This window comes from Trichoderma aggressivum (assembly GCF_033847375.1).
Source record: "Trichoderma aggressivum f. europaeum strain CBS 100526 chromosome Unknown scaffold_049, whole genome shotgun sequence".
NCBI lineage: Eukaryota > Fungi > Ascomycota > Sordariomycetes > Hypocreales > Hypocreaceae > Trichoderma > Trichoderma aggressivum.
Genome location: NW_026946415.1, coordinates 145,577 through 159,777, shown reverse-complemented (window position 1 = coordinate 159,777; position 14,201 = coordinate 145,577). Strand labels below are relative to the sequence as shown.

General features: G+C 47.4%; 5 protein-coding genes across 5 annotated transcripts; 2 read left to right on the top strand and 3 right to left on the bottom strand.

Annotated features, from left to right (window-relative positions):
* Positions 1-313: 313 nt before the first annotated feature.
* Triagg1_9140 (uncharacterized protein) lies at positions 314-730 on the bottom strand (the record flags this gene model as incomplete). Its single annotated transcript, XM_062904065.1, has 1 exon — positions 314-730. One exon carries the CDS (start codon positions 728-730, stop codon positions 314-316), a length of 417 nt encoding a protein of 138 aa, XP_062751913.1.
* A 699-nt stretch (positions 731-1,429) lies between these two features.
* On the bottom strand, positions 1,430-5,587 carry Triagg1_9139 (uncharacterized protein; the record flags this gene model as incomplete). Its single annotated transcript, XM_062904064.1, has 3 exons — positions 1,430-3,826; positions 3,882-5,440; positions 5,500-5,587. 3 exons carry the CDS (start codon positions 5,585-5,587, stop codon positions 1,430-1,432), a joined length of 4,044 nt encoding a protein of 1,347 aa, XP_062751912.1.
* A 968-nt stretch (positions 5,588-6,555) lies between these two features.
* Triagg1_9138 (uncharacterized protein) lies at positions 6,556-7,838 on the top strand (the record flags this gene model as incomplete). Its single annotated transcript, XM_062904063.1, has 2 exons — positions 6,556-6,620; positions 6,686-7,838. The coding sequence occupies 2 exons, from the start codon at positions 6,556-6,558 to the stop codon at positions 7,836-7,838; spliced, it is 1,218 nt and encodes a 405-aa protein (XP_062751911.1).
* A 442-nt stretch (positions 7,839-8,280) lies between these two features.
* Triagg1_9137 (uncharacterized protein) lies at positions 8,281-9,214 on the top strand (the record flags this gene model as incomplete). Its single annotated transcript, XM_062904062.1, has 3 exons — positions 8,281-8,534; positions 8,594-8,873; positions 8,927-9,214. 3 exons carry the CDS (start codon positions 8,281-8,283, stop codon positions 9,212-9,214), a joined length of 822 nt encoding a protein of 273 aa, XP_062751910.1.
* Positions 9,215-11,302: 2,088 nt separating this feature from the next.
* On the bottom strand, positions 11,303-13,501 carry Triagg1_9136 (CAZyme family AA7; the record flags this gene model as incomplete). The annotated part of the gene is made up of 5 exons (XM_062904060.1): positions 11,303-11,995; positions 12,114-12,331; positions 12,394-12,598; positions 12,652-13,051; positions 13,113-13,501. The coding sequence occupies 5 exons, from the start codon at positions 13,499-13,501 to the stop codon at positions 11,303-11,305; spliced, it is 1,905 nt and encodes a 634-aa protein (XP_062751909.1).
* Positions 13,502-14,201: the final 700 nt, after the last annotated feature.

The following is a 14,201-nucleotide window of genomic DNA, read 5'->3' as shown; positions in this document are numbered from 1 at the left end:
AACTGGCAAATGATCCCAAACAGGGGACTTGTAACTACTCATTCGTAAAGGGGAAAGGATATGTAGAAGTTGGCAACTTGGTCGAAGAAAGATTTGAGAGCAACAGCTGATATATCTTCATCAAATATCTCTGCCTCAAGTCCGTCAAGAGTCATTGGCCTTAGCTAGCAATAGTCACGTATAAAAGGGATAGCTACACCTGGTATACCTAGAAAGAGACAGTTGAGTACAATCATTCGCTGCTGCACACCTGTGAGTTACCTACAAAACAGCACTCCCTAAACAACAACTCATCGACCCGACTATAGCCGTGTCACTCCGTATAAGTGTTCTCCACGATCTTGATAGCTTTCTTGACCATATCACGATCCATCTGAAACGTCAGCTTGTTCAGAACCTCTGTATAGCTGTAAAATTCCACCACGCATCTGTCCTCCATGGTTTCCTTTGGTGAAACGTCCTCGTCCACAACAGCGACGAACCACCAAATAAGCTTGACGTTGTTATGCTTAAAGCGGCGGATTTGCAAAGTAAACGGCTCGCAAATATTCGTGTAAAAACGCGCTAGGTCGTCTAACTGTTCCGTTTCTATCGCTGGCGGGGCGCGAGTATGCATATTTACCGGAAGAAGGCGACAAGCAAAGCCTGTCTCTTCGGTAACCTCGCGCAGGGCGGTTTCACGCCGAGATTCGCCGCAGTTGCGTCGCCCCTTGGCTAACTGCGTACTCATCGCGCTCTAAGAGATGGAGCACACAGATTTCGCGGGAAGATAGACGGAATAACACCCCGCCTGCACTTTCGATGAAACTTTCGGACGTATATTGCTCCGACTGGAAATGAGACTCGGCCATGGTGAAGCGAGAATGCTGGTCAATCATGAGCTGAGATCTACGGTCCGAGGCATATGGATAGCTCTCTCACTTGCAACTCTTTATGATCTAGTCCTGACGCCTTGCTTGGTGCCAGTTGTGAGTGTTAAGTTGGGCGTGCAAAAGTTGGAAAGTGGTGAGTGTCCGAAACAATTGAACGCATCGGAGAAAAAAAAACAAAGCGAAGCAGAATTCAATAGGCGGCATTTACCCGGTCAACAAACCGAGAGATAAACAGATTAAAGAACAAACAAACAAACTTATAGTCGGAATGCCGCTGGAGCGTGCATCAGCTGAGGAGGTGGCAGCAGCTCATCTGTGCCTAGGAGCCAAACTGCTCCTCAGAGTATTTGAGAGATTATGCATAGAATGTGCGCACGATAGAAAAGCTTGAGTTTATCCAATCTTGTGGGAAGAATAATTACAAACTATAAACCGCCCATGGGACCGAGAATTCAATATGTCGATATGCAATAGAGTTTAATCGTTCAAGTTGATCGACCCAGTAAATGTCATTGCTCACAAACATCGCTGTTTTATGATGTTGGCAGTTGTCAAGATCAATCTTCATCCATTACCTTGTCCACCATGGCAAACCGCAACATGTTGCAGCCCAAATGCTGTGTTGCCTCACCAAAGAAGCCTGTGGGAGGCCATCTAAAGACCAAAGCGCTACCGGCCATGAAGTCAAAAAAGTCTTTGCTCTCGTGAGGAAAATATACAATGTCTTGACCGCCGTCTTTAATCCACGCCCTAGTAAATGATATTCCATCGGAGTGACAGTTGGCTGACATTGACGTTTTATATGCAAATACCTTGTCCAGCGAAGCAATATGCTTGTCGTTGAGGGAGAAACATAGACTTGACTCGTTTTTGTCGATACTACCCTTGCGCACTACTGAGCCTGTCTCTAGATCCCATATCAAAACATTGCCCATGGAGTGCAATGCACCAAGGTATTTGTTGTCATCGAAAATGGATAGTTTGACGAGGTTGGGTGGATGACCAGTGAAAGAGTGCACAAACTCTCCCGTTGCCACGTTCAAAACAACGATTCTGTCGCTGAATCGATAGGCAAGCAGCTTGCTATTGGAAGAAAATTGTAACAGACCGTCATACTCTACAGTCACACTGAGATGAGTATATCCATGAAAGTCTCCATTATCATGAACGGACGGCTCCATATCATCAAAATCGGCATCCTCGTCTTCTGATGGAAGCGATGAGACGAGATATTTGCCATTGGGAGAGAATGCAACAGACTCAACTTTTCCCAATAGCGCCTCGGAACAATAAGCCTTGGATCCGGTTTTGGTGTTCCACATGTAAATCTTGTCGCTCAAAGTCGTAATTAGCTTACTGTCCGGCGAGAAGACAACATTATCTGACGTATTCGAGTCCAACTTTCGAGCAAAGAGCATTTTGCCATTTTGAGCGTCCCAAACCTGAAGCTTCTTTGTCTTCCAGACACAAGCAAAGAACTTGCCATCCATTGAGAACGTAATAGACGAAATATTAATCTTCTTTCGGCCCGAATAATTAATGTCTGGGAAAGCTGGCTTCTTGAAACGCCACACGAGTCTCTTTAGCCAACGAGTATTCGAAAGCATATCGACCAAGGGCCGCAGCCTATGTATGCAGAGCTCCCTCTTTGCGCCAGTCTGTCCATCCCATAGTCGAATAGCGTCACTATAAGACGCAGAGGCAAGCTGCTTATCGTCCCGCGCCGCTGCGACAATGCTGGGATATTCAAAGGAAAATTCGGAATCAATATGATTTGACCGGAATCTCGTATCCCATACAATCACTCCGTTGCCCCCCGAAACTGAAGCAATGGCGCTTCCATCAGGCGAAAATGCAAATCTCTGTGGCATGCCGTGACTCCTCAGATCGGGATCTTGTAGGTCGCACCATTTCTTGCCTGAAGCCACATTGAGAATTTGGGTTGCTCCAGAAACGGCTATCGCAATTGTCTTTCCATCTGGCGAGAAAAGGACCTCGTTGACGATGACCTTTGTCGAGATTCGGCGTGTTGCTCCTGTAGCGACATTCCATATCTCAACATTCATGAATAATCCCACTGCCAACAGCTTACTGTCTGGCGAAAAGGTGACAGACGTAACACCTTTGTCGAAACACTTGGCGTTATGCAGAGGTTTTCCATTCTCAGCGTCTAGAAGCCAAACGTTGTTCCGATTATCACGGTCGCCACATGCAATGCATTTGCCGTCAGGGGATATTGTCACATCGCCGTAGCCTTTGGAGCCATCGTCACCAGTACGGCGCGCAACCCACACTTTTTCGTTCTCTATTACATCCCACAAGTAGACGGAGCCTGGAGATTGGACGAAGATGATCTTTTTACCATCGGGCATAAATGCGACACACCTGACTCGATGTCTCTTTCGAAATTTGTCAATCTTTGTGCCCGTAATGGCATTCCAGAATCGAATGGTCATGTCATTGGACGCAGACATGAGAACATTGCTATCTGGTGAGAATGAAAGGCTGACGACCTCTTCAGAGTGGCCTCTCAAAGTACGACGCTTAGCGCCCGTTATCGCATCCCACAAGCATATTTTGCCGCTCAAGTGCCCAGATGCCATGAGTTGGCCATCGGGCGAATATGCTACAACCTCGGCTGAGTCGTTATAATGTAGTTGTCGTAATTGTGGATTCCACGACTGAGATAAAGATGGAACGGACAGGACCCAACTTGGAATGTGATGCTGATAGATGCGCCGGATGAGGCTTGTTCTTGGGCTAAATATGAGTGCAGATATGTATAACTGCATTGGCGCAGCCTCAATGGTGGAACTGTGTGCGTATAGAAACCGAGTTGCATCTTGGACCACGGCTGTTAGTGTCTGATGTGTGACTTTTGTGCCACTACTACCGACATTTCGTCCGATGCCTGCCAGTAGATCCTGGATACCTCTTCGTGTATCTTTAAGAGACTAGGAGAAAGTCAACATCAAGTCCAAAACTTACTTGGTTCGTTGATAGACTTACCAATAACGACTCGAGGAGTCGAATCATGTCAATGCCGTCAGACAGTCGCCCAATAAGCGTGAGAACTTCAATCCAAAAGAGAAATCGGGTCTGGAAGAATTCCAAGGTCCCAGAATGCTCTCTCGGGTTTACGTCACTCTCTTCGAGATGATGTATCCAATATTTACACGCGTATTGAAGGACTTGAGAGACGTGACTATCCACACCCGATTTCGAAATATCTTTGATTCGCTTTCCAGGTTCTCGAATACTGTAAATATTCTTCCGCAGCTCAGTAGCCATAATGTCGAGGCAACATGTCAGGAGATTGGCATGTATCTTTCTCTGGTCGACAGAGAAATACAAGCTTGAACTTCTTGCTGGATCCGAGAGAAAGTCTCTAAACGACGAGTGAAGCACGTAAATCTTGCCAGACGCTTGTTGAGGAACATCTAGAACTGAACTCAGATGTTTGAGTAGCCGCGTGATGTTTTCCACTGGCTCGCCAACCATGGTGGCCAAGTCGATTGGAGATAATCTGTCATAAAGCATGACGACAGATCCAACAACTTTCTGGTAGGACAGCTGCAGAGTTTCCATCTCGCCTGGTCGTAAGGTGGCAAACTTTGCAAACGCATTTTCCAGGATGGTCGCGTAAATCGAATCCAGCTCTCTCTCCGGCTCAAGTTGTGAATCGTGTGAAGCGAGAAAGCTCTCGAGTCTGGTCGCCGCGTAAATCTCGCCTTGTCGAATAAAGCGACACACGGTGGCGGCATGAATGAACAAGCCATCCGACTTCTTGGCTAGAATGTCAATAGTTTCTTCGGTGATGAGAGATTCATCAATGTCCATGCCAGTTAACTCATGCCTGTAATAGAGCCGCAAATCCGCTGCCACAATTGATTCCTCAATGTCATGCAGAGTAAAGTCTTGGCGTAAGTTGGATGTGATCTTGTCAAAGCCTAGATGAATAGTCTTCTCCGGTCGACTCGTGATGAATACACGGAAAGGTATCTCGTCAATTGCTGCCAAATCTGCAAGGCACTGAATCAACACGCCTAAGTCATAGTCGCTGCCACATTCGTCCAAAGCGTCGATGGCTATGAGTATGGGCTGTAAATCATCTTCTAATGACGTCGATCGTAGAGGATCAAGGATGAGCTTTTTCCATTGGTCGTATAAGCTGCGGCTGGTGATGGTTGGAGAAGACTCCAAGGCATCCTGGAGATGTTCTCGGTAGGCGGGCAATGACTCTGCAAGTTCGTTTGCAATCGTCACCACGAACCTTCTCGTAGAAGAAAGATCGCCGCTGCTTCTGGAGAAGAAGAAACTTGCCCCAAGCCGACCTTGTCTATAGTATTCGCGGGCAGTCGTCAGAGTTATGGTCGTCTTGCCGGTACCAGCCATGCCCCTCAGCCAATAGACGCGCTTCTCCTCATCGTCGTCTATCCATGACCTTATCTGGCTCAGGACTTGTACTCGGGTATTTTCGAGACAGCTCGGTGCATGCTGCTTGTTGGTAGCGTTGAACGTGGCTTCGTGTAGATAGTCAAGCTCCAAGAGTTTCTTAGGAGGAAGGACTGGCAGTGCATTAGCAAATGCGGACACGAGGCATCAAGTCAAATAATGGCGGCTGTACCTGAGACGTTGTAGTCGCCTTGGATGATTTGCGCATAATCTCCAAAAGTGTTGTGTAAAACTGAGCGTCCGCCACCATTGCTGGCCATTTTTAGGCTGTACCAAAATAGCGCTCTACAAGGCACATTGATGGCTTCCTAATGTTGGAGTGAAGATGTCAAGTAGGCAAAGAAGGGCAAATCCTTTCGAAAGATCCAAAGATCCAGAGAGACGTCAGGCATTTGATTCAGCTTACGTCGGGCAGCCACGGACAAGCATCTCAATATGGATGTAGTTATCGATACTTTCATTGGGCAAAGAACGAGCTGAAGCGGCATAAATTGCGGGGCAATTGGTATCAATTGCTCATTCGATGCTATTTACAACACGTTGGACGTGGCTAAGTTGTCCCTTAAAGGATGTTGTAGCTGCAGTTCGCTGAGAAGGCGCGAGAGCGTGGCATTGTTCATCCAAGGGAGAAGCCGAATGAGTGACATCGAATCCCTCCGTCGTTGAACATAGCCCTCATGCAACAGAACCCTGGGATGGTGAGTTGAGTCCGGGTCGGTTGTTTCTGAAACATATGTACAAAACAAGAGTGTCAACTACATCAAACATAGAGGTTGTGGCCCCTAGAATACCCAGCTTCATTTAGTCTTTTCGCACCATCTCGGTGAAATCCGAGTACTGATTCAGCCGGACATGCAACGGCCACAGCCGTTCTATCCAAAAAGTTAGCATCAAGATCGGCAGTCAGCCCTTAGACAACTAACCTAGGACAGCTAACACAAACAGCCAATAGGACGCTCGACAACACGGGATGGGAAAATGCCCTGGGGATAAGCTAACGCGGCCTCTCCGTAAAAAGCTAGACTGATGCTCGTTCTCGTTCAGCATTTTACCGCTAACAACTACATGTACCCTTCGTCGCCCGTCGTCATCGTTTAAGCAGCTCGCTTGACGTTGCATCAAGGACAACAATTCTCTACACAAATCACAATGACAGTAACAACAAGACTCTCCCTGGCAGGCGGGCGAGAAGAAAAGTCACAGCACACGCAGCTGCCACGCAAGAAACATGCGAAGCTATTCCACAAAAAGTGTAGGACCGGCTGCCAGCGTTGCCGAGTCCGTCGAGTCAAGGTATGCCGAAGAACCACTCCGAGATTATCGACCCGGTTGTAGATTTGAATCTACATGCAAATAAGTCACATTTTGATCAAGGAGGTTCTAATATCGATTCAGTGTGATGAGGCCAAGCCAACCTGTAACAACTGCACGCGACTTGACTTGGAGTGCGGCTATGGACCTCTTGCCATAGTTGCAAGCAACCTTGTATCGAGTTCAACATCAACTACTCCAGGAGTTGGTGAGAGTCTTGTTGACGTAGAGGGCGTGCCCCCTCTCCCGGAAACAGAGGCTCGACGGAAACTTGAGCTCGAGCTGTTCTATCACTACTTTACAGAGACTGCCCCAACTCTTGGCGGAGACAAGTTCGCCCAAAGCTTCATGGGCCCAGTCATTTGCCGCGCGGCATTGCAATCAGATGCCGTGATGCATGGAGTCTGCATGCTTTCGGCACTTCACAAGGCGTACAAATCCAATTTCACTGATCCGCAGCACATGAAGGATTGTTCCACGTATCTCAATCTAACGCTTCAATCGCATCACAACCACGTGTTGCATCTCGACGCCGATAATGTGGATTTCTCATGTCTGGCATCTACTTCACTTCGGGTGTATGGATACGTTCGACTGCAACGTCGGCCGTTGGTACCATATACTCCCCCTATTGAGTGGCTACGCATGTCCAACACCAGCAATATTGTGTTTCGTCAGGCACTGGCCTTGATTGAGAAGAACCCTGACTCTCTTAGTGGCAACCTGATGCTGGAAATATGTCAGCAATTGGATGAAAAGCAGAGGATGCAAGACACAAACGAACTGCTTTACCTATTGCGACGCCAGGAATCTCACGAGCTAGAAGAGGAATGGGATGATGAAGTCTATTACGTCTACAAGCGCACCCTGAGTTGCCTAGGCTGTATCTGGAAGCACAGATTCGACCATCATCCACCCCCTGGCCTCTCTCGAAGGCTCATTCTCTTTCCCATGATTGTGGACGCTCAGTTTGTGAGCTATGTGGCGCAGAAGCGACCGCGAGCACTGATAATCATGGCTCATTACTTCACGCTCTTGGCTCTTCACCGCAGCCTTTGGTATATCGGAGATACCGGACTACGTGAAGCCAGGGCCATTGCGACTGAGTTGCCGCTGGAGTGGCAGGGCATGTTGATTCAGCCACTGGAGATATTAAAAGATCCGTCATTATTATGCGATGTTTCCCAAGAGAGGAATTGATTTAGATGAAAATATTTTGCTCATCGTCAAAGGCAAGGGTAGACCAACAGTCATGAATGCGACAAGTCCAATGCATCAAGGGCAAGAAACGCTGCTCTCGGTATGTCAGTGCCGTTCCTATACTTGATTCGAACCAGGGGCTTCCGTAACGCTCAAACTAGTTTGCTGTGGGCCATTGAGATTTCCCGTCGTTCTCGTTCAATCCCACCCTAATGTGTGGCGCGGATCATTTTGGGCATGCGTGGAACCCCTTGTAGCATCAAGAGGAGCGGCATTGAAAATGAAATATAGGGGAAAGATTACGTATATATAGTGATTTACCTACAAGTATAAACAGAAAACCATCTTCTCAGCTGCCAAACAACAGTTCTCAACGCAGACTCAACAACTCCATACCCTTCTGCCGAGTCATCGAACCTCACCGCAAGCCCACGCGACCAAAATGACAACTGACGGCCTCTCAGCTGCAAAGCTCGCCATCTACCTCGTTCTTGTTCAACCAGCACTTTTCTGTCTGTGGAAACATGGAAAGACGGGATTCCTTGGTTGGCTCTTCGTCCAGTTATTCTGTGTCCTTCGCATCACCACTGGCGGCATTGGTCTCCATGGAAACCAAAAGGGCGAGGCTGCTGTGATTCTCAATAGCATAGGCCTCTCTCCGTTGCTTCTCGCGATTTCTGGCATCTTGCACGAAGCGTGAGTCTTCCATACCAAAGATTCTTGCAGAACTCCTTCTGACGTGAACCTTTCACCAGTCGACGCGCAGTGAATCCCCGCCTCAATCGAAGACTCGACATAATATTAGAAATCAAGTACCATGCCTTGGTTCAATTAGGAATGATTTTGATCATCTTGGCCCTTGTTAAAATTATGAATGGCGATCCGGTGTCTAAAAGCAAGACTTTGCTCAATGTTGGCTCGGCGCTTTCAGCCATTGCCTGGGGGCTCGTTACATTGTGGGCATTGTGGTCGAACCACATGGTCCGCCAATACTCTTCCTATTCCACGATGCAGACCGTAGACAACGGTAGAATTGTACGTCAGTTCCATATTCTTGCATTTCATGAGCTAATGCTGCATACCATCAGCTGATCAAAGGTGTCTTTGTCGCTCTCCCGTTTGTTGGAATCCGTCTTGTATACGGCCTTGTGTTTCTACACCTCCAAGTCACACACCCGAATTCTGGATTTCTCACGTCCAAGGCCGTTCAGATTTGTCTAAGCCTCGTACCCGAGTTGGTTTGCGTCACCAGTCTTCTTGTTGTTGGTGTTATTACGCGATCTTTACGGCCAGAATTGAAGAAACGCGACCAAGAGGCAGTCAGACTGGTCTCCAACCCAGGCAACGAGCTTCAGCCAAACACAGAATACAAATGAGGATATGGATATAGAATGTTTCTAGTCATTTCTGTTTCTTGGGGCACATTGCCTGCATTTTTGGTAACTATCGCGGCCCATGAACGTTGGAGATGTAATGGCTACCTATCCAGCACCATGTCTTTGTATCGGGTAAATGAGATGGCGCGTTCGTCGGCATAGTATCACTTAAGTAAAAGAATTTCATGATATTGTTATTGTTAATTTCCAATTGTTATTTCGCTTTATTCCTATAGTTTCAATGGTAATATATAAGATCAAATCTACCGAAGCTACATTTCTGCAATAAACATATACCGATATTTTCGTAATTCGCGAAATACCTTTTTAACCTCTCAAAATAGGCCAAACTGCACATAATGCATCATGGCGAGGATGATAATAAGTCGAAGAGCTTGCAGCCGTTAGCAAGATGAACCATTTACAGAGAGGAATAAACAGTCTGCTCATTGTACTAATTGAAGCGAGAGGTGTCGAACTCCATGTAATCGAGATGGCCTACCCTGCAATCAGAGGTAAAATGTGGTAGATGCTCCGGATAACCGCGAGGGATGTAATTAAGTCTAAGTTAATGGGCCTAGGCAAAAGAGTCGACCTCTACCTTGTTCAATCCTTTAGATGGTGTTGTAACTGTTGTTGCTATTGTCTCTGTCTGGAGGCTGCGAAAATCGCTTCCACAAGCGTGTTATGGTACCATGAAACAGAGCATCCGATTAGCGATGAAAAGGAATTCGAGTTCGGCGTTGATATATTTGCGCCATACATATCCGTCGGTCCAAAAGGTTACACCCAAGAATCTCACGCCGAAGCCATTCATGTTATAGGAGAGGTAGCTGCCGTAAGAAGAGCAGGTCGTGCCGGCCCGACAAAGCGCGCTGGACATTGTTAGAGAATGCAACCGAGCGCATTGATGTCCCAGCCGTTCTACGTCTGTTTTGGATACAAGTCAAAATACCGTTTGAATTTTGCCTCTTTTATATGCTCTCTATCTGGTATTTGAAGCTCAAGATTCTCATATGGGGTGGCATCGTGCAACGTGGTACCGACTCCGTTCGTCAATGATAGTCCGTTTGCATCATGCCTGCGCTGTTGTACGAGGTGTTCGGGCCTGGCAAGTTTTGCGAGATGAATCGTTGAAGGCATGTCTACCCATTGCTGTTGGGCCTACGCGCTGCCCAACTCAAAGCCCATTCTATTTGTTGTAACTCGCTAGCTTCATTCTCACAAAGAACATGAGATGCATTAGACCTTGACTTTTCACTATTATAAGAGGACAAAGCATCATGACGCGCAGTTTCTCTTGTTGCCTTTTCTGGTGTTGCCAGCCACTCAAGGTCATCATCGATGTCGAATTTCTAGTCACATCGCACGCATGGTGACTTTGAGGGCGCTTCCTGCTATCGAAATACCCCTGATGTAGCCATGATTCACGAGAGACTTGAAAGCAGAGAGCGAAAGAGAACAAAGGAACAAAGGAACAAAGAATACAACACGGCCATAAACAATAATTTCCGATGGAAACCAAATGAACTTCATCATCTTTACCATCCATAGCTTCGCTTGATCTAGTTCAGATCCCATTATTCGGAGGAGCCCCTCTATGCTTTGACGGTCTTTGGCGGTCCATTTACAGGTCCTGTTATTGGAGGTTTCGTCGCATCTCGTCATCTTGGCTGGAGATGGACGCTGTACGTCCTTTCTATCCTAGCTCTTGTCAATGGCTTCATCTCAGCAGCTTTTCTCCCCGAAACTTACGCTCCACGTATTCTCACTGCGGACGCTGCCGCGATGCGCCGCAAGACAAATAATTGGGCAGTCCACGCGAGACATGAAATGGTGGAAACGGATTTGGCCTGGTTTCTGTCGCGACAGTAAGAGCTGTGTCGTGACAGTAAGAATGAACTTACTATGGGTGATTAATGTATCCGTATCAAAGGCTTTACTAGATAGAGTAGAGATAAGGTGAGGATGGGCTATAGAAAAATAAAAATATACTATTAGTTTATAATATTATCCTTGGTTATTCTAATGCTAATACTTTTGTGTAACACTTTAAACCAATTGAAGTGATAGTTGCCTTTCTGTTTTTTAAAGACGACACAAGGGCCCGTTCTGTGTTTGTAATCCCTGCTCTTTTGTGCGGACTTCCCAATCCTCGCTGCCAACACCTGCTACAGCATAAAACACGCTGGCGGGATCCCACTGGCGTTTAATATTAAGTAGCCTGGGATAATTGGAGCCGAAAAAGTCCTGTTGCCAATTGGGCTCCTTAGCGTTACCTTCGTTAAGATAAGATCCTCCAAACTTGCTGGCTGGTGCTGCATCCCTCCATGGCTGTACTAAGTCATTCATAACCTTGCTCTGCGTAGCCGCTAACTCGGCCGGGGTGGGATTTTCTGGAAGAAAAATGCCTGTTGAGAAGAAGCCAATATTGTGACGCAAAGCAGGATTAGCCGCGTTATCTACATTGAAGGGGTTCCCCGGCGCGACTGCAAAGGCTGTCAAGTCATAACCGGCGTCACTGACTCGACGTATGGCTTGAAACGACTTTTCAAATCCTTCCGCATCGTTCCAGACGTCCTTTGGGAAAAGGCGGCTAGCTTCAATATCTGCTGGCTCGGCCACCTGAAGCTGTGAGCCTGGCCAAGCATCCGTAAACGCAGAGTAGAACGTGTCGAAATGCCTAGGCTGAGTCTCGTAAGGGATTCCTAATTTGGTGAGTTTGTCAAAGAATGGTTTCATGACTTTGTTGAATGATTCGATGGAATTGTTTGGGGCGAACTGTTGTGCCAGACGATATTAGCCCCCGCAAAAATCAAGGCAGGAGTAGAAAAGACTTTGTGTTCCCGGGAACGGGGGGTGACAGAATTGCTAAGGGATTTTACAAGAGAGGACTTACCATCGGTTCGACTCCCAGGCTGTACGCCGAGTTGTTATACCACTCAGAGTTACGGCGGATGCCTGTCAGTCCATAGAAACCTGCCTTGGTCATCGGATCAAAGTGCTCAAAGTACGCCCGCACACCGAGCCAGAACGTCTCATTGTTCACACTGTCGGACGTCTGAAACGAAATTTGTGACGTGGTAACCTGTAACTTGGGATGGAGGCGCACCACAACTGCCGGTCAAAGTGTTAGAAACTCCAAAATACTTCTACCCAGTAGCCGTGTCACAACCTACCAGATGTTGTTACTCCAAAAGTACTCGGGCCTCCACCACGCAAAGCCCAGAAGAGGTCAGGATGTGTGCGTTCCGTGACAGTAATGAAGTGGCCGTCAGCCGTGACAACGTTGATGGCTAAGACGTGATCGGCGCCTAGCCCGAACAGACTTGATAGAGGTGAATGCCCGCCTCCGGCAAAGTATCCACCAGCAAATCCTACTGTCTATACCATGTCAGAAAGACATTCAATATCCATGGAAAGGAGGCGAAACTTACTGCACACATCCCCCCAACCACCGAGGCACCATGTTCGTCAGCCAGCCTCACCATGTGTTCTGTTGTTACTCCTGCGCCTACATGCAATGCGTTGCCAGAAAATTCTCCCAGCTTGTAGTTGGCCAAGTAGGATAGATCATTGAGGTGATGAGTCCAGATACTCAGCGCGCCTGCGCCAGAAGATTTACCCTGATAGTCGTGACCGGTGTTCTTGATGACGAGCCGTAGTCCCTTGCTACGGGCGAAATTGACTGCCAGCTGAATGTGGGCAACACTCGTGGCATTAACGGCATATACAGGATAAGCACCCAGAGTGCAAGTTGATTTGCTCGGGTCATTAGTTGGAACACAAGTCCGACCTTCCCATACCGGCCACATCACCGAGGTAGGATCTTCCTCACTAATCGGAGCAGGGAGACGTCAGTTTGGCATCGGCCGTGCATATTCTGGTCATTACTCACTGAAAGTAAGGACTGGTCCAATTATTTGCTATGGAAGCACATTTACCGGCATCATACACTCCCCAGCTCTTATAGCACGGCGCTGCAAGAGGAACTGTCCGAATGAGAGCCGAGCCACCCAATGCTTTGGCAAACGCGTCCCACTCGGCCTGAGATGGCCAGCCCTCGTCTCCAGGAAGTGGCTTGCACTGGCCATGGCTCAACTTTGGGCCCTTTGTGTCAAAAGCAAAGAGTTTCGCAAACCCAGACGGTATGTGTGTTCCAGATAGCTGCTCTGTCTCGTACTTGAACAGAGGAACACCAGCCACAGTACATGTAGTCGTCGGATCACTCAGTCCGGCCGCAACGCCGACTCCGACTAGAATAGTAACCAACTGTCGTAAACCCATCTTCGATTACAATGTGAAGTAGATAGGGAGACAAGAATATGATGTAATATTTCACAACGGCTAGGTCTACGAAAGGCTATATATCGGCGCAGTTTTCTCTTGATAGTTCTTTCATTTACGTCGACCCCAGCCAAACATCTGCAAGAGTCGCCCCATTTGACAGCTAGGAGACGCTCACCGAATATTCATGGAGGATAATGGGACAAGCACGCTTGTATTATCTTGGAGAGCGGCGTGTCAGCTGACTCAAATGCTGATGACCCTTCTCAACAAGGCTAGAATTAGGAAGAAGCGGACTTTCCAGCAATAAATGCCGGAGTCAGCTGAGTCAACTAGCCCAGCAAATTGGGCTCCCAATACGCTCACCGAAACCCACGCGTATAAAATAATTGAGATTAACCCCCCTACAGGTACGTCAGCAACTCATACAGCTATTTTTAGGCACGGCCGCTGAAGCTCCTTGCCACAGCGCTTTACTACAGCGTCTTACATCACCCTGAGCTTGCGTCAGTTACAATGGTGACCTGCAGCTCTAGGTGCTGCCACAGCTATGTTAGACCTTCATTGATTACACGTGCATTCTTAGTGATGGATTTATCAATGTGTTTCAGATATCTAATCGGCTGGCTTAGACTATATTAGTTTAATTGAAATATATTTATAGCTGGTTGCGGCACTTGAGAGAAATATGATACTGCAT